At 38.1% G+C, this 27,083-nt stretch overlaps 1 protein-coding gene across 1 annotated transcript; it reads right to left on the bottom strand.

The window, feature by feature from the left end:
* Positions 1–110: 110 nt before the first annotated feature.
* LOC143883270 (uncharacterized) lies at positions 111–25,614 on the bottom strand. Its single transcript, XM_077386616.1, has 5 exons — positions 25,335–25,614; positions 24,851–25,230; positions 4,250–4,637; positions 3,945–4,022; positions 111–1,776 (listed from the first exon to the last, which is right to left on the bottom strand). Exons 1-5 carry the CDS (start codon positions 25,612–25,614, stop codon positions 1,541–1,543), a joined length of 1,362 nt encoding a protein of 453 aa, XP_077242731.1. The 3' UTR covers positions 111–1,540.
* Positions 25,615–27,083: the final 1,469 nt, after the last annotated feature.

Here is a 27,083-nt window from a genome sequence, read left to right as displayed (position 1 = left end):
ATCTAACAAAGCGGAAGTGAGGGTTGCTTTCCAAGACATCAGACTGGTGGCATGGTTTTAAATTTCAGCCGAAATTTTGGAATTCGGCCAAGACCGAAACAAAATTCACAATGAGTCATTTGTTTTACACGGTTTCATTGAAATTCCAAAATTTCATTTTCATGCTTATTTACAAGATTTCCACCCAGATTTTAAATATTCCCATCGAAATTTTAAAGATGTCCACCAAAATTTCCACAGAAATTGTCGAAAAGTCCACCAAATTTGCGGAAATTTTGTAAGCCCAATGGTTCAACGATCACCCCTGTTTTGATTGATCCCAAACCCAAATTGATTGAAATTTATAATCTAATGATTCGCTTGTTAGTATTGTGGATTAAGTTTAGGTCAATATGAGATTACTCCACAAGCAACTCAAATGGAAAGCCTCATGACAAGCACATCAAGGAGTGACAAAGTCCTTCTTCTTTGGTCGATCATATTTCCTCCATTGAGAGTTTTACAGTTTTCCATTGAATTTATTCATAGAATAAAAAAACAGAGCATCACACATTGCTCTGCCTCCATTGTTTTTGTTCCTTGGATCATACCAGGAAAACCATCCCCATCACACGAACTGCAGCTTATTAGGATACTTGAGGAATTCTCTTTGTTTTCATTAGACTTAGAGCTTTAGAGATTTAGCAATTGGAGGAGAGCCTCGTTGTTCGATTCCATAAGTGTTCTTTTTCGCTTTGTTCTGGACGTGCAATCCATTCGGTCCTCTCTGCTTTCATTGCTGGACTTCATCTCTGAGATCTTTCCTCATAAAGATCTAATAGATCAAAATAGAAAATGAAGGAATCTATTCATGTTTTTCATGCAATTTCGAAAGCCTTCCTTGAACAGAATTGAAATGGGGAAAGGAGTCATCTAGGAGGCAATAAAACCACTGTGTTTTTACACTACTTAATGGCAGATAATTCGTCTTTGGGAAAACTGATAATTCGTCTTAATGGAATACAGAGTGCTAACTGTTAACAACAAGTATTGTGGATCATATACTTATTATCTTCTTACATCTCTACAAAACAACAAATCCACTTGATCTTAAAGGATTCAACTTTTGTTTCTTATATTCTAGAAGAACAAAGAAACAGAGTACCACCGACACTCTGTTTTTGAGAAAATTCTATGCTTTTTGATTGTTCGATCCAAACAGGTATTTGAGAATTGGTATTGATGAACCTTTGATCCATTTTGAGCTGGAAGGAGAAAAGACAGCGTGCTATGTTATCATGAAAATCAATTATGTGGAGTTTGAGCTGCCACCTGCTTGTCGTATCCTGGCTTGAGGCGATAGTTTTCTGAAGCTGAGCCTCGGTCCACCTGGATAGAAAGGCATTCTGGATCTACAAGTTCCGGCTCTCCACTCTGGAATTCTACAAGTTCTAGGTCCTATTGCTCCTTCTCTCTGATTTTTATTTTTCCCCCTCCAATACTTGGGTTCAAGTGCTAGATCTGAGTTTCCTAGAACAGGAGAACTCAGAGCTGAAGGTATTCAATTACCAATTTGATACTTCTTAATATCTTCTTTGGATCTACTTCTCCTCTTCACAATAAACTCGAACCAGTTCAGAGAGTGAAGGAAACCTCGCTGAACTCCAATCCACCTAGCTATTGTCAAACAACAAGTGAATGGATCTAGCCAAATTGAGTTTACTAAGGAGCAATCATTGAAGGAGTTTGTTTCAACCTGGAGCTTGCAAATCTGAGATTGCTTTGCATCTTCCATCACTGAAACACAAATGAATCCCAAAGAATCAAAAGTCCTTGGTTAGAAGAACCTTCAATCTGAGCAGTATTATACATTCGTGAGCATTAATTTCACAAAGAATATAGTGGTAGCGAAGCCTCAGCCTGACCAGAATTCTAAAACTCATTTATGAAGAGTGAGTAGATCAAACTTCATCACTGTTGTTGAAAGCTTTGCATTTAGATCCAAGTCTTGAAGATCAGATCTTCAGAGTTTTCCGCTAACCTTTGGGAACTAGTATGACAATTTGATCTAAACGTGGCAATCTACATCAATTGATGTGTGTACAATGAGCAGGTTGATGATAGATTCTTGTGTGGAGACAGGGGAGTTTGACACACAAAGTGAGATTTGTGAGGATAGTGGTACACAAGTTGAGATTTCGGAGGATTGTCAGTCTGATGTCGTACATACAAGGAACACTTCATAGAGGATGATGGAGAATGGATGGCATTTGCAGAGGACGACCATATTGTGCCCAGGGGTGTGGGTAGTGGACGTCCTGGATCTTGGGATGACAAGGGACCATTTTGACTTAATAGAGCTTTTCATTCACGATCCTTTTCTGGATCATGATAGAACATTATGGCAAAAACATTTGATTCGTGAGGATAGCCTTGGGACATAAAACTTACTTGAAATTCAAGATGGAGATAAAGACAAGGCACTATCAGAAGTAGCCAGGTGGTGCGATACACCATTGACAACGAGGCAAGGTGTTGACACAGATCGGCCCCGGGCGAAGGGCATCCAGAACCTGTGTCAAGTCTGCCTGGAGAAAGACGTGAGCTTTAGGGAATGCTCTTTTGAAGGTGGAGAGTTCGAGGAGCGCGGGTTTCTTTTTAGCATAGAGTAGTCGTATTTTTACTTTCCTTTATGCGTACAGGGGGTTAAATGTAGTAATGCCAATGTTGTCATATGAGAGGCAATATCGGGTAGAAAGGATGGTAGGGCATAGTCGGTTGGGATGACTGATTGTTAAAAGGCGTTAGAGCACAAGAACACACCATGTGTCACTCAATTGGGAGCTTAGAGAAGGCGAGAAGGGGGGCCTTTGGGCAAGAAGGGACCACATGATTGGGAGCCTTACAAGAAGCCATGTGGAATGCCACCTCAGCAAGCCAGCTGGCTTGAGCTGTCATAAGATGGCAGCAACTTCTAGTAGACTTCTCTTCCTCTATAAATAAGGAGTTTCATTTTTGGCCGTTTTCAAAGGTAAGGTGCTCCATTTCATCTCCTTTATCTTGAATTTCTTTGAATATAATCAGTCCCACGCTTGTAAAATTTCTCTTTCAAGTCAACTTTGAATCTGCAAGAATCTTTCCCATCTCATGTCATTTCTATGTTCAGATGACAAGTGTGAAGAGAAATTAAGGAATATCCTTTAGCTTCCACCTACTAAATCAGTTCTGCATCCATAGTGAGCAAAATCAGATCCGATCATTTCCCTAAGCGGTCAGTGGGCCAAGAAAAATAGAAACATGTTCTTTCATGAGTTGAAGTTAACGTTCTGTTTTAAGTGTTTCTTTTCGGCCGATCGGTTCTGAGTTGTTATTGATAAATCCTCATTCATTACAATGTTCCAAGATAGAGTGTGGTGTTTCTCTAAAAATTAAACTTGAATTTTGACCTAAAATACCTCAGTCTATAGAGATTAAAGTTTTTCAGCTTAAGACCCATTTCCTACTCACCTGTTCCACATCACTAATTCTAAATGGAAAAAATCTACTCTTTGATTTTTCACACTGCTTCAACTAACACATAAATGAAATGGCAAAATGCAGAATACCAGGTAAGTCTCCTTTCAGGTTATTCCCATATAAGAACAATTCTTCCAATGCAGAGAGATTGCTCAGCAGACACGATGGAACTGCTTCAAAATTGTTGTAGCTAAGATCCAAATATAGTAGGTTTTTCAAACCACATAATCATGCAAGAAATGAGCAAATTATAGTGAAAACAAGCATTTTACAAATGAGAAAACAAAGAAGTAAAGAATAGATGATGTTTCATACAAATCATAAACATGATTCAATTTCCATCCAAAGCATGTTGTTAGAATATGATTCTATCGACTCTTACTCCACTAAATATTTATTGGAATTTTTGTATGTGTGTGAGTTTGTAAGATTCAATCTAGACTCGATACCTGACAAGGATTGGCTGCTTTGGTTTAGCATATTACCCCCAAGACGCAATATCTTTAAGTTTTTCATTTGAATGAACCCTGCAAAAAGGAAGAGACGATGAGAGAGTGAGGTGTTGATGACTATATCTCCTCCCCCTTTATAATAATAATAAAAAATATATGGGCCTCATGCCGGTAATGAACTAAAAGAAAAATCTGATTTGCTAAACATCCATCAATATCTTTGAATTGCCTAAGAAAAGAGATTGAGGGTTTTTATGCAATTTCAGGAAGTATTTTATAAAATTGGAGGAAACGAGCATTACCTTCTGGCATAACCCATCCACCGATCCGATTAAACCCCAAATCTAGTGACTCCAATTCTTTGAATTGGGCAAACAGAGTAGCATTAGGATACCACAATTCAAACCAATAAGGATACCTTGCACCTGCAAGGTCGATTCGTATCAAAGGATACCTTGCTTTGAAAAGGTCGATTCCTATCACGCGAGATGAAGAATTAGAGCATGATACATCCCCCCATTGACAGCAATCCTCTCCAACCCAATCTTCCAAGACAGGATAAGTAGCATTATTTGGATAGTCGTTGATGGAGTCTTTCAATTGCAAGAGAGCTTTTCTCTCTTCCTCCAAACATGCTTGCCCCCGTAAAAGCAGCAACACACACTCACAAACAACAACACCCCAACAACACTAAACGCATGTAAACCCCTCATATTTTTAACAAGTTTATCTCCGAACTCCAAACTCCAAACTAAAAGCTCGGCTGTAGTTTCACTCTAAACTTAAACATAGATATATATGTAGAGAAGGAAAGGTGGAAGGTGGATCCAAAGTCTTCCCAGTCTTCGCCACCTCACCGTTCATAAATCTGGACCGTCGAAATGTCTAAAGTAGAAGCTGAGGTCACAAATAAGGAAAAAATGCGTAGTAATAGTGACATCTCATAAAGAGTGAGACCCACAACTGTGACAGGAAAGGTCGTCTCTTTTTATATCCGTCTAAGATGAGAGTCAAGAGAATACTTCCACTGCGTGCCTCACACTCTAAATGAGAATTAGATCAAAGACACTTTTGGTCAATCTAGACCGTCAAAAAACTACAGAGCTGTCCATGATACTAATCCCGTCAAACCTACCGATGGATTATCCACAAATTGAAAGTTTGTTTTTCACCAAAAATTGAACAGGTTCAAGTTATTTTTTTCATATAAAATCAAACAATGGAAAAGAAGGAAAAATTGGATAAGTGTTTACTTTCATTTTTCATAAAATTCCTGCAATCCAAAGTCCAAACCGGGCCATGATGATTTGGTTCAGATTGAACAAGGTGGATGGCATATACATATTGCAATCATGGTTTTAAATTTCAACCGAAATCCAAAATTTCGGTCTGAAATTTCGGGTTTCGGTGGAGACCAAAACCGAAATGGGACATAACTGAAACGTGTTATTATTTCGACATAAATTTCGAGATTTCGGTCGAAATTTCGTGCTAAATTTTAGGGATTTCGACCATTTTTTTTATTTTCTAACTATTTTATAATTATCCCAAAATTTCAGGGATTTTCAATAAGAATAAAATATACTTTTTAATTGTCCGTCGGGATTTCGAGCGAAATTTCGATTTTTGTGGGGTCCAAAACCGGTAACGAAATTGAAATTTAAAACCTTGATTGTAATACATGCATGCAAGAAAGATTTCGGTTGGGAAAATGTTTTGATAATTTCACTAACTCATATTGTCTTGTACTATTCAACCAGCTGTCAATGGCTATGACACTTTCAAAAAATGCTATAGAAGCAAATTATGAAATAAAAGACAAGGTAACCTAGTGCAAATATCAAAACACAGCAGTGCCAAAATCAATAGCCTTCTTATAAACTGCATATTTAAAACTGGTGGGACTGATATCTCCACGACAATGTTTTGATAATGAGGACAACCCATGTGGTTTTACATTTTTTTAACGAGCTGTACTTTGGTTATTTTTATGAGATATGAGTATTTTTGTCATGAGAGAGTTGCTTTGGGCATTTTTCAAATTTGGTATGAGCTGTCTAATCAAGATCAGTTGATCGGTCGGATTGACCATGGATCAGTCGCGTAGGTGGCCGAATGAACCGTTGGATCGGTCAAGGTCCTACTCGGTCGGGTTGGGCCATGGTTTTGGTCATATGGGTGGTCGATCTTTTGGTCCAACATGCTCCAACGGCTAGTGGTTGAGCGGGTGCAATCCAAAGCGTCAGATCATGGTGTAACAACTAGTGGGTGATAAGGTGTGATGAGGATTGTTGGATTATGTCCCGTCGCGTCCTAATGAACAAAAGCCAAAGGGTGCAATCCGCACCGTGGATCATTGACCTAGCAGTTACAGGGGAGGACGGAGGTTTTACACAAACCAATAATCACTCCAAGATTGCTCTGGACTGTAGAATCGTGGATTGGAGCGATCTAACGGCCAGATTTCAACCTGCTTTTAAAAGGTACCCTTGTAGGGGTGCAAATCAAATAGAAAGGTTGCCAAATACTCTATTAAAAGAGTAGATAACAGCCTTTGAAATAAAATATAAAAACTACACTTGTGGGACTTGAGTTTGAGTAAATCCATAGCCAAAATTACTCTCTTGGAAGTTTATCAACTGTGTTCTTTGCTTTCTTTTCACAAATCTATTCTAGTGTACTGTTTTCTGCAGAAACAGTAATCGGTGCCTCAAATACTTGTTTATCCAAAGGTGATTTACAGTTTGTTTCTGCTTAGTGTAAAGCGTCAACAAACATTAGATATAGATAACACCGAGCTTCATTGTATTGTGGAGGCAAATTCTTGATACCCCTTGCACACTAACTAGTGGGGGCGAATATTATCTTAAGGAAAGCGACAGCGTGCTTTGAAGCATCTCTTTCTTTTCTATTTCCCACCATCACCACCGACATATTCTCTCCAACAATAACTACTCAATAGGGAGGAGACAAACATTTGATTTACCTCTTAGAATAGTGATAAGTAGTGCATGGTTGCCAACCTTGTAGAGTAGTGGGAGGGGTGTCATTACTAGTATAAAAAGGAAAGAGAGAGAAAGAAAGAGAGAGAAAAGGCATTATTCTCCAAGCCAAAATCCACATTTTTTGAGAAATTTGGCTTGGAAAGGTGGAAGGTGGATCCAAAGTCTTCCCAATCTTCGCCACCTCACCGTTCATAAATCCAAACCGTCCAAACGTCTAAAGTAGAAGCTGAGCTCACAAATAAGGGAAAAACGAGTACTGATAGTGACATCTCATAAAGAGTGAGACCCACAACTGTGACAGGAAAGGTCGTCTCTTTCTCTATCCGTCTAACACGAGAGTCAAGAGAATACTTCCACTGCGTGCCTCACACTCTAAAAATTGAATAGGTTCAAGTTATTTTTGCCTCTAGATGGTCTACAAGAACAGCGTTCTTGACTTTACACCCTCGATCACCACAAGAAAGAATGGTCCGAAATTGAGGAACACCATTTCTGACTACACACCCTCTTTTTCTATCCGTCTAACATGATAGTCAAGAGAATACTTCCACAGCGTGCCTCACACTCTAAATCACTCATCAATAATTCATTCACCTTACATTAAAGGATGGTAGGTCCCACGCTCATTATCATTTTTAGTAACCTTTATTTATTTATTTTCTAATTATTTAAAGAAGATGCAGGTATATATATATATTACAAAATGCTGATGACACTTTTGGTCAATCTAGACCGTCAAAAAACTACAGAGCTGTCCATGATAGTAATCCCGTCAAACCTACCGATGGATTATCCACAAGTTGAAAGTTTGTTTTTCACCAAAAATTGAACAGGTTCAAGTTATTTTTTTCATATAAAATCAAACAATGGAAAAGAAGGAAAAATTGGATAAGTGTTTCCTTTCATTTTTCATAAAATTCCTGCAATCCAAACCAGGCATATACATATTGTAATGCATGCATGCAAGAAAGATTTCGTTTGGGAAAATGTTTTGATAATTTCACTAACTCACATTGTCTTGTACTATTCAACCAGCTGTCAATGGCTATGACAATTTCATAAAATGCTATAGAAGCAAATTATGAAATAAAAGACAACGTAACCTAGTGCAAATATCAAAACACAGCAGTGCCAAAATCAATAGCCTTCTTATAAACTGCATATTTAAAACTGGTGGGACTGATATCTCCACGACAATGTTTTGATAATGAGGACAACCCACCTGGTTTTGCATTTTTTTAACGAGCTGTATTTTGGTTATTTTTATGAGATATGAGTATTTTTGTCATGAGAGAGTTGCTTTGGGCATTTTTCAAAAGGAGATAACGAGGTAAAAACAAATAAGTGCAAAATTTTAAAGTAAACAATTCACGACTGTAAACTTTTATGCCCATTTTACAAATTGACCCTAAAAAGGAAATACATGATGATTGGATTTTTTTCATGGCTCAAAACTGGCAACCTGATTTTTTTCATGGCTAAAAACAAATAAGGTGCAAAATTTTAATTTTTCAAAAGGAGATAACGACTGTAAACAAAACACCCAAAATTACAGTCGATTCTATTTCAATCTGGCAATCTGATTTTTGGGGAGTCAACTCGATTCTGTTTCAAAGCGGATCGTACATTCAATTTTATAATCCATAATTGTTCAAAATCAGACCATCCATTGGATTGTTCAATATCTTAATGCAGAATGCTAGGTTGATAACCCATGGACAATATTTATGTGTGGATTACTGGATTATGCACACATGTAAGTAGGAAAAGATAGCGACACTCATATCACATGACCTAGCATTATCAGATGGGAATGAGTTTTTATATAATGCTTAGGAGTAGTTTGGTTTTTTATATTTTAAAAATAAATAGTTGAGCCGAAGTTTGTTTACAGATTTATGAAGAATGATAGATGCAAGGTTGCCCTTGCATAAAGAGCTGGAAAAGGGCCGGTTTTACTTAATGTTGTGGGTCAAAACTAGGGACCTTTCCAGCTCTTTATGCAAGGGCGTCCTTGCATCTATCATTCCTCTATATTTAAATAATTCGTTTGGGTCTCCTTAATGTAAGTAGGCTGTGCCCCAAAATTCATCCCCTTAGGTTGATCCTAACCCTCCGATCTGTACCATTTTCTGTAATTTCGTCATTCTGTTGATCCAGGGTTAGGATCATCCCGTGGACATGATTATTGAGGCACAACATATTTATGTTATGGTAATCCATATGAAGGGTTTGGATCTTTGAACAAAGTGGGACCTACTTTTTTTGAAAAATACTCATATCTAAGCACAGACATCATATTTAAAATTTAGAACTATGTTTTCATAATAAATTTCCTATTTGTTGAGTTATACAAAATTTGTATGGGGCAGAGCAAAAACAAGTGCCCGCTAAAAGGATGGTGCCAAGCAGATGTATTTAAAAGGAAAGGTATTTTAGGTTTTTTAATTCCTTATGGTTAAATTTTAACTTTTAATAAAATTCAATAAGTATTATTTTATAAAATATCTAGCCAGGTATCCCCTCGTTGATGGCTTGTAACTAGTAAAAGCATATGGGACCCAACTGAAAATGAAAGGACATATCCTGTGGACGACTCTCACTCCTATTGAAAGGATAAGAGAAGGACGATGATAAATTCACACCCCTTGTAGGATGAGTTGCACCCATTTTACACGTAAGAAAGCGTTATAGTCTGCCAGGAGGTGTGAATTTATCATCTCCCAAAAGATCGAAAATCTTAATTTGTGGGACTTATCATCCTTCGATGGAAGATGAGTAATTGAGACGGTTGTGTATAGTGTGGAGTGCGGGTCGGACTATTTTTAATGTCTTCTAGTGAAAAAGCAGTCTTGTTGATAGAGATTTAAACAATTAAAATTTAATAGTGGATGTCATGTCATATACGCCAAATGACCATCTCAATCACTCGTTAGTAAGTCTCTCCTTACATTCATTGATAACAGGCCCACATGACTCAAAGTAGTCTCCCGTATCTAAAATCCAAGAGATATTTTGGGTATGATCAAGAGAGTATAATTATTTTGTATACCTTCCAATTTGATTTTTTAGGCCGTTTAGCGATTAGAGTTAGGGAGGAGTGGGGTCGGTTCGACTTTTTATTCCTATTACTTTTCTCAATTTCAAAGAGCATGGGTTGCTCTCTCTCTCTCTCTCTCTCTCTCTCTCTCTCTCTCTCTCTCTCTCTCTCTCACACACACACACACACAAACCCATCTACTTTCTTTTTCTCAGTTTCCATTATGAGTTTTTACATGTTGCCCGACCGTCAGCAGCGTAAAAAATGTACCGCCCTTGATCTTTGATCCAACAGCAGCCCACTTTTTAAGAGGCTGCTGTTGGATCAAAGATCAAGGGTGGTACTTTTGAAGTACCACCTTGACACTAGTTGACGTTCGGGCACCATATAATTTCTCTTCCATTATATTCCTCTCATGAAAAGAACACCCCACCAAATGTCTATGCCGTGCCATATACTCCATATGACCATCTCAATCACTCATTACTAGGTCTCAATCACTCCAGTCTGTGGGACCCTCAAGGGAAGAATGGCACCCCTCGATCTTCACATCCTTACACTCAGAGTGAGTTTGGTTGCACAAAAGCAGGGGAGGCTTAGGGATTTTGCTTGGCATCCGGGTGCATGTCGGCAAAATTCTTCATTCTTGGTTGCAATATAGCATTGAACTCCTTGGAGACTCCCTAACATGTAGCCTGGGTAATTATTGCATGTATGTTGATATGACATTCTTGTGCATTGCAACATACAAGAATTTTGCAAGTAGATGTGGCTCTTGGCTGCAGGTTAGTGGTATAACTGTCAGTGTATTTTTGAAGTAAAAGTGTTTTGAAAAGGTTTTATATAGAAAAGTGCATTTGGTTTGTAAAAGTGGGTGCTTTGGAAAAGTGGTTAAAAGTGCTTTGGGGGGATAGGCCCACATTGGAAGTTCAAAGAGTTGGAAAATGGTATATATAGCGTTATCCACTTTCTCTCTATTGTTTTGTTGCACAACAGGTGGACCCACGACACGGTGCAACGCACCATCCGCACGTGCAGCGTGGTCTATAGGGCACTAGTGGCGCTCTTTTGGTGCACTTCGCATCATCGCTAGGAGCGATTGGAGCGCTTAAAATTTACCAGATTTGATATGAGCCATCTAATCAAGATCAGTTGATCGCTCGGATTGACCATGGATCGGTCGCATAGGTGGCCGAATGAACCGTTGGATCGATCAAGGTCCCACTCGGTCGGGTTGGGCCATGGTTTTGGTCATATGGGTGGTTGATCTTTTGGTCCAACACGCTCCAATGGCTAGTGCTTGAGCGGGTACGATCCAAAGCGTCAGATCGTGGTGTAACGGCTAGTGGGTGATAAGGTGTGATGATGACTGTTGGATTATGTCCCATCGCGTCCCAACGATCAAAAGCCAAAGGGTACAATCCGCACCTTGGATCATTGATCTAACAGTTAGAGGGGAGGACAAAGGTTTTACACAAACCAATAATCACTCCAAGATTGCTCTGGACTGTAGAATCGTCGATTGGCGAGATCTAACGGCCAAATTTCAACCTGCTTTTAAAAGGTGCCCTTGTAGGGGTGCAAATCAAACAGAAAGGTTGCCAAATACTCTATTAAAAGAGTAGCAGCCTTTGAAATAAAATACAAAAATTACACTTGTGGGACTTGAGTTTGAGTAAATCCATAGCCAAAATTACTCTCTTGGATGTTTCTCAACTTTGTTCTTTGCTTTCTTTTCACAAATCCATTCTAGTGTACTATTTTCTACAGAAACAGTAACTGGTGTCTCACATACTTGTTTATCCAAAGGTGATTTAGAGTTTGTTTCCATTTAGTACAAAGCGTCAACAAACATTAGATATAGATAACACCAGGCTTCATTGTATGTTGGAGGCAAATTCATGATACCCTTGCACACAAACTAGTGGGGGCGAATATTATCTTAAGGAAAGCGACAACGCACTTTGAAGTATCTCTTTCTTTTCTATTTTCCACCATCACCACCGACATATTTTCTCCAACAATGACTACTAAATAGGGAGGAGACAAACATTTGATATACCTAGAATAGTGATAAGTTGTGCTTGATTGCCAACCTTTTAGAGTAGTGGGAGGGGTGTCATTACTAGTATAAAAAGGAAAGAGAGAGCAAGAGAGAAAGAGAAAAGGCATTATTCTCCGAGCCAAAATCCACCTTTTTTGAGAAATTTGGCTTGGAAGTTATAAGGAGGGGAGATGGATGCCATGTCACCAGACATGGCTCAGAAGGTATAAGGGTGGGACATGGATGCCATGTCACTAGACATGCAATTATGACCTATGAATCTTGTCTTGTAGTATCCAGAGATTTCGATGCTACATTGGCAACCAAACAAGAGATTTTGCTGATGTGGCACCCAAATGCAAAGTAAAACCCCTAAACTATCCTGGCTTTGTGCAATCAAACACACCCAAAAAGGTGGAATTTCGCTTTAAATTTCTTAAGAGCAGTGCTCTCTCTCTCTATGCATTGGGAATGACCCCCCTTCCTTATTCCCCTACTCTCCGAGCCTATGCTGCGCAACCGAAAACTTTCAACGACTATTCTTCGAGGTAATTCCAGGCAAATCCAATGCTTGTCTCCTCCATGTTGACTACTTATTCCAGTACTCTCCGAGCCTATGCCAAGCAACCAAACAGACCCTCATAGAAAATAGTCCCACTAATTAGCATTTTGAGTACTTATTCCAGTACTCTCTTGAGCACGTGTAACGATAGAGGATCTTGTGCTTTTTTTAGCACGGATCCCATCTTGCTAGCAACCCCCATCACTTTTTATATTGCCTCTCAGCATACGTGAGGAGTGATAGTCTCAATAACTAACATTTGGTGTATCCCATATTTTTTAAGGGAAGTGATATTTTCACCCCCTTTTCGCCCTTGGGCCACACCCCTTTCTAGTGTTAAAAAAAGTAGTCCTAAATACACTAGAAAGAGTGTGGCCAAGGACAGAAGGGGCTGAAAATATAATTTCCCAAAATAATTATGTAAAGAAACTATGAAGATTACACGTGTTATAAATTAGACTCACATTAAATCTCACCTCGGAAATCTAGACGTTCATACTGTCATAGGCCTACCAAAAGCACATAGAGCCAATGACCGTAACCATCCAAAAGACATTCGTTGCAGAAATGATGGTTTTATCTTCGCAACTGCTATTTTAGGAATACATTGAATAAAAACACCAAAACGTTTTGTTTTTTTTTTTTAGAGTTTTTTTTAGGAATAGCTACTTTTTCTAATCGTGAATTCTATGGAGAAAGAAAACTGGGTATGGAAGGGGTGCCATGTGGTGCCCCCATGTCATCCAGAATTCTGTTTTACATATATATTATATGATGTTTAGTCCCACATAGACTAAAACTATCCATATGCCATAATTTGAGGCCTATATATTGCACTCAAATCAATACAAATGGACATGTAAGAAAATTCCATGTACAACAAAATTCAGAACGTTGTACAAGAGAATTCAATGTATAAGAGCATTCCTTCTTCCTTGCTGGATAGAAAGTGTTAAATTTTAAAGTGTATTTTTTGGGTAGCTTTATTTTATTTTTGCCTATGTTCTTCTGGACAGGAAAGGTTGTGTCTTTTTCTATCCGTCTAACATGAGAGTCAAGAGAATACTTCCACCTGTGCCTCACACTCTAAATCACTCATCAATAATTCCTTCACCTTACATTAAAGCATGGTAGCTCTCACACTCATTATCATTTTGTGTAACCTTTATTTATTTATTTTCTATTTATTTAAAGAAGATGCAGGTTTATATTATATTATAAAATTAGAATTAGATCAAAGACACTTTTGGTCAATCTAGACCGTCAAAAAACTACAGAGCTGTCCATGATACTAATCCCATCAAGGTAACTTAGTGCAAATATCAAAACACAGTAGTGCCAAAATCAATAGCCTTCTTATAAACTGCATATTTAAAACTGGTGGGACTGATATCTCCACGACAATGTTTTGATAATGAGGACAACCCACCTGGTTTTACATTTTTTTAAGGAGCTGTACTTTGGTTATTTGCATCTATCATCCCTCTAGATTTAAATAATTCGTTTGATCATATTCGATGATGATAAGTGCATTAATCGGATGATTTGGATTGTTAGATTGATCTAGCCATTCACTTTAATGCATCCAATGGTGTGGCTCAATTGTAGAAAGCTCCTTAATTTTCCGAGACAGCTAAAATGGTGGGCCCCTTCAATCTCCACCATAGATGTGATTAGTGGATCAACACAAAATACTTAGAAAAAATTAGAGTGGGGACCACCAAGTTGGACAATCTAAGCCATTCATTAGTTAGATAGGTTCTAGCCAAACATCTTATGAAGAGGATGATCCTAACACTATTATTTGTGGTGTCCCCTTCAATCACCACCGTGGATGTTCTATTAATCCTTTGAGTTGTGGTGGTCCCAATCAATCTCAACCGTAGAAGGTGGTTATTTGTGCAATGACTTAATTGCCTGTTAATGATGATGGTGGCACTTCTTGAATGCTTACCAATCCTATTCCTTCTTCGTTCTATATAATTAATTTTTTTTCGATTATACATGTGTAAGAGTCAATCCATGTTCTTTGACAGAAAAGAGATGTTGAGATAGTAAGAAACGATTAAAGTGATTGATGTGTGAATACGATTGCATGGAAAAAAAAGATTAGCATGATAATTCTATTCCTTCTTCGTTCTATATAATTAATTTTTTTTCGATAATACATGTGTAAGAAACGATAATTCAATCCATGTTCTTTGACAGGAAAGAGATAGTAAGAAACGATTAAAGTGATTACCAGCCACATCCAATACATTTTGGGGGAGAATTTATCAGCATCCTGAAAGAAGAAAACCCAAAAGAGGGGATATAAAAATACAGAAACATGAAAAGATAAGAAATACCATAAACAAAAGGTAAAGAAGTGTAAAAGCCACCATCGCCATTGTGTTTTTTACCCTCTTCTTGAGATCTCTCCTTTGATAAGAGAGATTGGATTTCAATGTAGATAGCAAATCTCCCCACTCTGCAAGCAAACAAAAGAAACAAAAAGATTAAAAACCCAGCACGATAGTTAGAAAATGATAGGAAGTGGAAGAATAGATCTTTGATTCGGTCCTAATTTCCAATTTTAAACAGTTTTAGCCATTTTAGATTTTTCTCCCAATATTTTAGACAAAAAAATAGGAAATAGGTGAGATTGAAAAGATTTGGAATTTCAATATTTTAGGAAACAATTTTATAGGAGTTTCTTACTAATACCTAAATCATGATATTGTAAGAAACAATCCAATATTAGTGATAATAGGAGATTGGTGTTTATTTTATTTTTTTTGCTTTAAATCAAAAGAGGATGCCACGTAGGATCAAAAGCAGGATGGTGCGACTGTCCACGTGTGCGTGAACAGTGAAACCCCCATCCAGCTATATTATAATAGATAACTAGGGTGCAATGCACGCTTGTAAGGAATAGTTGGGTGCGCAATTTGTTTGGGTGCACGCCTAGAAAGAGGAAAATTTTAAATAAGTGGTTAATAAGTGGATTACATTTGATTCAACTTTAATTCGGTTTTAGTTAATGATGTGGATCCAATCAAGGGCCCTTTCCAGCTCTTTATACAAGAGCGTCCTTGCATCTATCATTCCTCTCTATTTAAATAATTCGTTTGGGTCACCTAAATGTAGGTAGGCTGTGCCCCAAAATTCATCCCCTTAGGATGATCCTAACCCTCAGATCTGTATCATTTTCTGTAATGTAACAGATCCGGGGTTAGGATCATCCTGTGGAGATGATTATTGAGGCACAACATATTTATGTTATGGTAATCCAAATGAAGGGTTTGGATCTTTTAACAAAGCAGGTCCAATTTTTTTTGAAAAAAACTCATGTCAAGCACAGACATCACATTTAAAATTTAGAACCATGTTTTCATATTAAATTTCCTATTTGTTGAGTAATACAAAATTTGTATGGGGCCAGGGGCGGAGCCACATATGTAATAAGGGGGCAGCTGCCCCCCATGAGTTGAAAAACAAAAAACTAAATAAATTACATGTTTTAAAAGTTTTGGAAAGTTTTTCTATGCCTTTCTAGAAAACAACAGTTGAAAAGTAGCAAAATATAAAAATAAAGTAAGGGCAATGATAATCGTGAGATTGGTTCACTGCGCGAGGATAAATTCTCCACTTTTGACGTTTTCCTTTACCTATGAAACTTAAAGGGAAATGTCAATGACTCAAGGGGGGTGATTTTATCCATCACGCTGGTGGGGGGGAATTGGGAAAATATCACTGCCCTAAAGTAAACCCTAACTTGAACTTCACACTAAAAAAAACACAGTTCTTTTTTCCTTTGTCTGGAAACTACTCGCAACTCCCGCTCCCACCGTCCCAACTCGGCAACTCCCAAGCCGTTCGATTCAACTTCGGTCTGTTTTTAATGTCTACTAGTGAGAAAACAGTCTTGTTGATAGAGATTTAAACAATTAAAATTTAATAGTCGATGTCGTGTCATATACGCCACATGACCATCACAATCACTCGTCTCTTCTTACATTCATTGATAACAGGCCCACATGACTCAAAGTAGTCTTCACGGTATCTAAAATCCAAGAGATATTTTGGGTATGATCAAGAGAGTATAATTATTTGTTTACCTTCCAATTTGATATATGTAGAGAAGGAAAGGTGGAAGGTGGATCCAAAGTGTTCCCCGTCTTCGCCACCTCACCGTTCATAAATCTAGACCGTCCAAATGTCCAAATAAGGAAAAAATGCGTACTAATAGTGACATCTCTTAAAGAGTGAGACCCACAACCATGACATGAAAGGTCGTCTCTTTCTCTATCCGTCTAACATGAGAGTCAAGAGAATACTTCCACTGCCGTGCCTCACACTCTAAATCACTCATCAATAATTCCTTCACCTTACATTAAAGGATGGTAGGTCTCACACTCATTATCATTTTGTGTAACCTTTATTTATTTATTTTCTATTTATTTAAAGAAGATGCAGGTATATATATTACAAAATGAGAATTAGATCAAAGACACTTTTGTTCAATCTAGACCGTCAAAAAACTACAGAGCTGTCCATGATACTAATCCCGTCAAACCCTACCAATGGATTATCCACAAAAGTGACCGTTAGGATATGAGTATTTTTGTCATTTTTATGTGAGAGAGTTGCTTTGATCATTTTTCTAAAGTAGATATACGAGTTATGCACGGCTAAAAACAAATAAGGTGCAAAATTTTAAAGGTAAATCGCAGCACCAAAGTAGTACGAAATTACGTACCTTAAAATCGAACTACTTCCCTTTTTATAATCACCTACAATCAAAGTATAAATATTTTCATGAGTCTTATCGCTAATTTCACTCCTATAAGGCATATGCAAATCCCTACTAACACGAGACACCCTTTGGTGCCTCTTTAGGAAAGAATTGGCGAAACGCCTTAGGGTTCTTCTTAGTATTTTGGGATTCTCATCATTATAAAGTTTTTAAAACCTCTTGGAACCATTTTTAATGGTTGTGAAATTCTCCTTAAGAGGTTATTTATAGGCTTTCTAAAGAAGCCCTAATTCTAATTAAATTCTTAATGACCGAATGATTAACAAAAGGGGACGAATTTTAAAGGAAGGGGTAAATTCGGGTATTTACAACACACTCACAGACAACAACACCCCAACAATACTATACGCGTGTAAACCCCTCATATTTTTAACGAGTTTATCTCCAAACTAAGAGCCCTCATATATATATATATATATATATATATATATATATATATATATATATATATATAGAGAGAGAGAGAGAGAGAGAGAGAGAATGATTAACAAAGGGGGACAAATTTTAAAGGAAGGGGTAAATTCGGGTATTTACAACACACTCACAGACAACAACACCCCAACAATACTATACGCGTGTAAACCCCTCATATTTTTAACGAGTTTATCTCCAAACTAAAAGCCCTCATATATATATATATATATATATATATATATATATATATATATATATATATATATATATATATATATATATATATATATATATATAGAGAGAGAGAGAGAGAGAGAGAGAGAGAGAAGGAAAGGTGGAAGGTGGATCCAAAGTCTTCCCAGTCTTCGCCACCTCACCGTTCATAAATCTGGACCGTCCAAATGTCTAAAGTAGAAGCTGAGCTCTCAAATAAGGGAAAAACGCGTACTAATAATGACATCTCATAAAGAGTGAGACCCACAAGTGTGACAGGAAAGGTCGTCTCTTTTTCTATCCGTCTAACATGAGAGTCAAGAGAATACTTCTACTGCGTGCCTCACACTCTAAATCACTCATCAATAATTAAAGGGTGGTAGGTCTCACACTCATTATCATTTTGTGTAACCTTTATTTATTTATCTTCTATTTATTTAAAGAAGATGCAGGTATATATATTACAAAATGAGAATTAGATCAAAGACACTTTTGTTCAATCTAGACCGTCAAAAAACTACAGAGTTGTCCATGATACTAATCCCGTCAAACCTACCGATGGATTATCTACAAAAGTGACCGTTAGGATTTGTTTGAATATAGGCTCTGTTCAGATTGCAGGAATTCTTTCCTTTCATGAAAATAGAGGAAAATGATATCGCTACGGCTTATTTAGAAAAATACATCATAAATTGAAAGTTTTTTTTCACCAAAAATTGAACAGGTTCAAGTTATTTTTTTCATATAAAATCAAACAATGGAAAAGAAGGAAAAATTGGACAGTGTTTCCTTTCATTTTTCATAAAATTCCTGCAATCCAAACCGGGCCATGATGATTTGGTCCAGATTGAACAAGGTAGATGGCATATACATATTGTAATGCATGCATACAAGAAAGATTTCGGTTGGGAAAATGTGTTGATAATTTCACTAACTCACATTGTCTAGTACTATTCAACCAGCTGTCAATGGCTATCACGATTTAAAACTGGTGGGACTGATATCAAAACACAAGGTAACTTAGTGCAAATATCAAAACACAGCAGTGCCAAAATCAATAGCCTTCTTATAAACTTCATATTTAAAACTGGTGGGACTGATATCTCGGTATCTCCACGACAATGTTTTGATAATGAGGACAGCCCACCTGATTTGTATCATTTTCTGTAATGATCTGGGGTTAGGATCATCCCGTTGAGATGATTATTGAGGCACAACATATTTATGTTATGGTAATCCATATGAAGGGTTTGGATCTTTGAACAAAGCGGGACCTACTTTTTTTGAAAAATACTCATATCTAAGCACATACATCATATTTAAAATTTAGAACTATGTTTTCATAATAAATTTCCTATTTGTTGAGTTATACAAAATTTGTATGGGGTAGAGCAAAAACAAGTGCCAGCTAGCAGGATGGGCCAAGCAGATGTATTTAAAGGGAAAGGTATTTTAAGTTTTCAATTCCTTATGGTTAAATTTTAACTTTTAATAAAATTCAATAAGTACTATTATTGTACAAAATATTTAGCCAGATATTCCCTCGTTGATGGCTTGTGACTAGTAAAAGCATATGGGACCCAACTGAAAATGAAAGGACATCTCCTGTGGACGACTCTCATTCCTATGAAAAGGATAAGAGAAGGGCGATGATAAATTCGCACCCCTTTTACACGTAAAAAAAGGTTATAGTCTGCCAGTGGATGCGAATTTATCATCTCCCAGAAGATTGAAAATCTTAATTTGTGGGATTGATCATCCTTCGATGGAAGATGAGACGGTTGTGTCTAGTCTCTAGCGTGGAGTGTGGGTCGGACTGTATTTAATGTCTACTAGTGAAAAAGCAGTCTTGTTGATAGAGATTTAAACAATTAAAATTCAATAGTCAATGCCGTGTCATATACGCCACATGACCATCACAATCACTTGTTAGTAAGTTCCTCCTTACATTCATTGATAACAGGCCCACATGACTCAAAGTAGTCTCCACGGGATATGAAGTCCAAGAGATATTTTGTTTACCTTCCAATTTGATTTTTTAGGGCGTTTAGCGATTGGAGTTAGGGATGAGTGGGGTCGGTTCGACTTTTTATTCTTATTACTTTTCTCAATTTCAAAGAGCATGGGTTGCCCCCCCCCCCCTCTCTCTCTCTCTCTCTCTCTCTCTCTCTCTCTCTCTCTCTCTCTCTCTCTAGCGATTTGAGTTAGGGAGGAGTGGCGTGGCCTGTAGGGCGCTAGTGGCGCTCTTTTGGTGCACTTCGCATCATTGCTAGGAGCAATTGGAGTGCTTAAAATTTACCAGATTTAATATGAGCCGTCTGATCAAGATCAAGTTGATCAGTCAGATTGAGGGTTAGGATGAACCTATGGAAATGATTTTTGGGGCACAACCTATTTAGGTTGTGGCCCATCTAATGGACGGTTTGGATCATCCTATGGTGCGGGCCATATCGTACTTCTAATAAAGTGAGGAGTGCGATCATCAAAATACAGTAGTCCTGATAATATTTCCCTACATTATATTTTGATGGCTATAGATAGTTAACAATTTGACCTCAACCATTTTGGCATATTTTGTGGATTTACTATGGGGTGATGATAAATTCACACCCGCTGTGGGATTATTCACACCCTTTAATGTGAATTGACCTCAAAAAAGTGTTAAAGTCTGACGCTTTTTGACGTCAATTCACCTTAAAGGGGGTGCAAATCATCCTACAAGGGGTACAAATTTATCATCTCCCTTTACTATATTCCAATGACTAAGGTAAATGATATATATCGTGATGAGTTTGTGTTATATGGATTGACTAGATAGTAGAAAGTTTTGAGCAAGGTATTCTATATTGTTTGTTATAGATATGTATCATGTGATATGAAGCTACTTTTGAGTGTGATGATAGATCATACATGGGGACTAGTTTTTACCATATATTATCTCTCTTTAGTGTGTGTGATATGCCATATATAATCAGTCTATATATCTGACACATAACATCCACATTGGATGCAAGGTTTTAACTTTCGTCTAAAATCCGAAATTTCACACCGAAATTTAGGATTTTGGTCAAGACGGAAACCGAAACATTCCGAAACCAAAATTGGCGAAACGTACCAAATTTCGGTAAAAATTTCGGAAATTTCATCAATTTCGGCGAAATTTGAAAAAAAAATAATTTTTATACCTTTCCGAAATTTGAGCTGAAATTACCGAAATTTCATCCAAATTTTCGGCCCAAAAAAACGACATTTCGTGTCTTTACCGAATTTCGGCCAAAATTGCGGGATTTCACTTTCTGGGGCTGCTTGTGCCATATGAAAAATGCCAAAAAAAGAGTCACCCTTAATTTTTTTTAATCACTTTCTGGGGCTGCTTGTGCCATGTAGATGTAACCAATTTCGTCGACCCAAAATTAACACTAATCCGGCCTGTTGTTGTTTTCCCAAACATGATTAGATAATCCTAACCCTTGATTTATTAGGTCCCGTATGATGTTCAACTAAAAGAAGCTAAAGTTTTGATATTTGTTGGCCTTAATTTGAGGGATGCGATGTCCATGTCGGACTAGGACCATATGGATTGCCTCTAGATGGTCTACAAGAACAGCATTCTTGACTACACACCCTTGATCACCACAAGAAAGAATGGGCCGAAATTGAGGAACACCATTTCTGACTTTATATGGTGTATTCGTATTATTGTGCGTTGTTGGACTCGAAATTTTACAACAAGCGCAAAATAGTAAAATCCCTTATTAAAAATGAGAAGAGAGAGAAAAAGGGTGGTTACGCATCACCTTATCCCTAAAGTAAAAAGGGATAAATATAAAAAGTTAAATCCCTAAATTTTAGGGAATAACTCTCGCAAAAAAAAAAAATGAATTGAGTCACCCACTTTTCAAAAAAGAAGTTAGGCAACTCTCCACAAAAAGAAAGTAGGGATCGTGAAGTTGAGAAAAAAGGGGGTGAGGGGGCAGTTGCTAACCACTTCAAGAGAGTTCTATAAATAGACTCAAAGTCCTTTAGGAAAGGGATCGGATCTTCGCGAAAGAAAAGCGACGTGAAGAAAAGAGGAAGGAGGAAAAAGAAAGGTGAGAAGAGATTACTAAAAAGGAGATAAGAAGAAGACATTTCTCCTTCGGGAGAAAGAGGAACATCTCTTTAGAGGATCTCTCTCTAAAGGTCTATTTAGGATCTCATTCCAGAGACTCCCTAAAGGGAGAAGACATTTCTCCTCCGGTGAAGGATGATAAAGATGAAGGCTCCCAAAAGGAAAGACGGAGGAAGGATCTTTTCCCAGAGACTTCCTAAAGGGAGAAGACCCTTCTCCTCCAGGAGAAGGATGATAAAGATGAAGGCTCCCAAAAATAAAGACGGAGGAAAATCCCTTTAGAGAATCTCTTTCTAAAGGTCCATTTAGGATCTCTTCCCAGAGACTCCCTAAAGGGAGAAAGCTCTTCTCTTCCGGGAGAAGGATGATAAAGATGAAGGCTCCCAAAAAGAAAGACGGAGGAAAATCCCTTTAGAGAATCTCTCTCTAAAGGTCCATTTAGGATCTCTTCCCAGAAACTCCCTAAAGGGAGAAGATCTTTCTTCTCCAGGAGGAAAACAACAAAGATAACATGTCCCCAAAAGTTCACAAAAAATCAAATCTTCAAAAATCCTTCTTTCTGGAGGACAATTAACAAAAGTTGTATTTAGATAGGGAACCTCTTGATGGATAATCAGAGGTGTTTTCTTCTTCAAAAAATGTAATTAACGGCCAATAGAGCCGGAAGTGTATGATCCCAACCAAAATTAATAAAATATCTTCTCGCAAGAGGGAAATCTGATCCCAATTTATTTTATGTGTGTGATTTTCCTTTTCATGCATATGAAATTTGTTGCAAACAAAGTTTTGGCACGCCCAGTGGGACTCACTTCTCCTCTCATCTTGAAGTCTAAGAGGTTCCCTAACTAAAAAACAACTGATTGTTCCCTTGCCTAACAAAAGTTTTGGTGTAGAAAGACGTAGGAAAAGTAAACAATGGCCCCTGCAAGCACTCCGTTTGCATCACCAAGGCAAACTGTGTGACCCGCATATTGTAAAATAAAATGCTTCAAAATACCTGGAAGGGTAGAACAAACTTCACGTCGCGGCAAATGGTGGAGTAAACTTCACAACTTTGTAAATGGCAGAGTAAACTTCACAACTTCGTAAATAGTGGAGCTACCCTCGCATAGCGGGCAAAGGAAGCAGCACGCCACAAGTGACGGTGTAAACTTCACACCTTTGCAACAAATCGTGGAGAAAACTTCACAATGTCGCATATTGCCAAAAAAAATCTTCAAAATGCCGGCTATGGTGGGAAAAAAAAAACTTCACAATTTTGGATATAGTGGGGGCAAACTTCACAGAGGGACAAATGGTGGAGCAAAGTTTATCTAAGGCACATGGTGGGGGAAAACTTTAGAATGCAGCATATGGCGGAGAGAATTCCACAACATGTACGGTAAAGGGAAAAAAAACTTCACAACACTGCATATGGTGGAGAACTTCACACTGCCGCATATTGTGGGTTAACTTCAAATCGCTGCATATGGAAAGAACTTCACAATGCCATATATTGTGGAAAAAACAACTTCATAAAGCCTCACACGGTGAGGAAAACTTAGTTTTGTCAAATATGGCGGGGCCTTCAACTCATGAAAAATTGACGCGCCCAAAATACATGGAGACTTCATTGACCATTTTTCAATGGAATTCCCCTCCAACAAAATCCGCCCAAAAAAAAAGAGAACAAGAAAATGTGGTTGCCTCTGAAGGTTCAACAATATAACCTTCCTAAAAGGTCGCTGATGGTTGCACTATCCCAAGATAGGAAGGAAGCAAAATCAGTTTTATTCATCGAAGAAGACCATAAATAAAATAACAACTACTCCCAATTTTGTTAAACATTCTCAGGCGGATCAACCACTGTTGACCCCTGAAAATGTGATGTAGAGCGCAATCGGAGGCGTAATTTCTAGATTGTACTGAAATTAAACCTATAATTTTTTTGGGATTTTTTTAGAGGGATAAGGAGCTCGATCTTACCACAAGCGAGGGGACGCACGAGGTTCAATCAAGCGCAGAGTCGGCGAAATGAAATTCTTGCATTCAACAAGTTTAGATGGGGGAAATGGAAGAAAGGCTACATTTAATAGCTTGGAACACCATTATCTCAAGGAAGAAGATGAAAATACAAGAGGAGCCAAGCTCTCTCAAAAGAGAAAATTCACTAAAACTCAAATCATCCAAAAACTAAGCAAATGAGAGAAAATTAGGGGCTTTATATCTCAACCCTAATACAAAATTACTTCCTAAACTACCCTTAATATGGAAAAGACCACTAAGGACATACACTAAATGCAAAATTGACTTGTAAAGACAACTAAAAATGATAGAAAATCACTAGGTATTCTAATAATGCAACTACCCTAAGGAGATATGAAGGCTGATATAAAATGCCTAGGGGATGCTCCTACATCAAACTCCCCTTCTTGAAAGAACTCGTCCTCGAGTTCCCATCAGCCTTGCAGGGGAAGGACTCCGCCAAGATAAAAAATGTAGATTATCCACTCTCTCAGGGAGAGTAGTAATCCATAGAAGTCAGCCTGTTCCATGCATCTCATCAAGAATGGATCATCACTACAAATGTGGCAATTTGGAGAGGTAGTAGTCCATATTAAAATAAGCATCTGCTGAAAGTGGCAGTGGTATAGTGGTCCGTCATGCCAACCAGCTGTAATCTTACCAAACATCTCATCTATGTCAGGTGTAATAGTTATAGGCAACACATCTCAACATGAACACCATCTTCCAAGACTTCCTCTGCAACTGTGGTAATGGTCATGTCACCTACAACATCTGCAAGTGTACGCTCCTCATCTACAACTGTGGTCACTAACGATGCGCTGGACGCTATCTCAACATGCTCTGTTATAGCCCCATTATTGTCGTCATCATCGGCCTCACTATCAAGGACAACAGGCTCACCATTAGTACCAACAATAACGCTAGTGTCAAGCTCACCACTATCACCGCTTGGCTCTAAAATGATGGTTCCAACAACCTCTCCTAACTGACCATGTAAATCCTCAGTATCTGCCATAACCTCTCCCTCCCCTTCTCTAGGGATGGAGAACGAGATGTATGTGTCTCTGTCTCTCAAGTCTTTGCAACTGTCTGGTGAGGGAATATTCAAGATCAACTTTTTGTTTATGGTGATCCTCCCGTTCTCGGCGATGTTGGGCCAAGCCATTGGTCCTCTTGGGCTCTCTCTTCATCACGTCGTCGTCGATACTCTGCCGGAGCATAAATCCTCAACAAGCGATCACGGATCTGCTCCCATCGGTGGAATGGAGGTTTACCCAAGTCACGACGCTCTCTTTCTATGAGCATCCACATAGACTCTGCACTTAGTCTGACAGTCTCTCTGGCATGCCGTAATGTCTCACGATGGTTGAAGCCATAGTATATGTGATATGCATCGAGGGCGTCGACCCAACTCATGCACTCAGCTTCAACATCACCATAGCCATAAGCATGAGGAACAAATGGTGGCTCCATAGATGGTTGTGTGGATCAATGCTCAATGTTGGAGTAGAGAGCAAATGACTTATTTCTTTAACTACAATTCAGTCTAGTGCTGTCATGAAACAAATTTCTTGTAGCTGAATTTTCTTGTTGAAAATCAAAACCTGCAATGCAACAATGAAATTCTGTTTTGACAACCCGCTGCGACAAATATTCCCTTTGTTGGTGAAGATATATGAAGTACGCCCTTCAGACTTGTAGTTATAATACGCAAGACAAGGCAGGGATTCTATCTCAAATTCACAGGTTCAGCTTCCTTAATTGTAGCAGCTGACCCATAAGCAATTCAAAGTGGAATTCTCAGTTTTCTTTACATCAGCTATACCCTTGATGCCTTCCATGCTCAGCAGCAATACTTGGTTGTCAATAGATACCAAAGAATTCTCAATGGTGGGAATTAGACGTGTGCAAAGTCTCAAGATGGGATGAAGCAGCTCTTTGTGGGAACTGTAACAGATTTCTCATTTGAAAGTGAACCTGCACCTCTTTACTTCAAGGGGTAATTGCTATCAGTACTCCACTCCGGTGGAAGCACCTGCTGGAATTCAGTTGAGATTCAGACAACAAAAGGAAATTTCAAATGACTTGTGATTGGCTCTGAAGTCAGCAACTCAAATGACCTTGGGTTAAGTATCTTGTAGCTGATTGTATTGGACATTAACTATGCTCAGGTTAGAGCATCACAGAGGTTGCAGCTCCTTTTGGAAGTTTAATTCTGTTCCAAGGTATTCAGTTAAGACTATTGTCTGTTGGTAGCGGCAACTTTCAGAACAAATTAGAAGCTCAAACCATAACCTGAGCTAAATCTATGAGCATTGTTCAGAGGCTTGGGAATCACCAAAATGCAGAAAGTGAACTGAGTCTCAGCTCAAAGTCCAAGGCTTATTGTGCTGCTGTTTACAAATTGAGAAAACAAGAATCTGCTCTCATAGAATTCTATATCTCACAGTGGTTTTCCATTCACATAATCCAAGGCCATTAAACATGCATTCAGGCTGGAAAGTTAGTGGCAATTCTTTTATTCCAAAGAGTCTCCCTTACCAATTAAAGAAGTGTAACACGGCGGTCCTTTCATCTCAGAGATTTCAGACGGAGAACATCTGGCTTCAAGGTTTATACCACTTGATGCAAATAGCAAGGAATGGAATTCATATTGAGGGGATGTCTTTCAATGGAATTGATCAAACATGCTGTGTGTATTGGTTTAAACCATAAGCCAAACACATGGAAGTTGGAATTTCAGCAGCTATAACAAACAATGATGGTCTTTGGCTGAATTCTTGTCCACCAAAGAATTGATAGTTAAGCCTAACCCCCTCTTGAGGATTTGACTAGCCTTTAAGACAAGCAAGGATGGTTTCTGAGGGCCCAGATATCTATGAACTAAACAGTAAAAGACAACCTCAAGAGTGCCAAATAGGATTCCACATGCATTTCAACAA

The sequence above is a fragment of the Tasmannia lanceolata genome, unplaced genomic scaffold (assembly GCF_043159265.1).
Source record: "Tasmannia lanceolata isolate RefF3 unplaced genomic scaffold, GAP_Taslan_0.1 ptg000008l, whole genome shotgun sequence".
Lineage (NCBI taxonomy): Eukaryota > Viridiplantae > Streptophyta > Magnoliopsida > Canellales > Winteraceae > Tasmannia > Tasmannia lanceolata.
This window is presented reverse-complemented; position numbering and strand designations above follow the sequence as displayed.

Bases quoted from the DNA above. Each gene is read 5' to 3' on its own strand.
- LOC143883270 (XM_077386616.1), bottom strand. From the start codon at position 25,614: ATGGAGCCACCATTTGTTCCTCATGCTTATGGCTATGGTGATGTTGAA. The intron at 25,231-25,334 runs GTGATGAAGAGA...TTCCCTCACCAG, and splicing joins GGCAGAGTATCGACGACGAC to ACAGTTGCAAAGACTTGAGA. The intron at 1,777-3,944 runs GTATCGAGTCTA...TTTGTGTTTCAG, and splicing joins AAGCAGCCAATCCTTGTCAG to TGATGGAAGATGCAAAGCAA.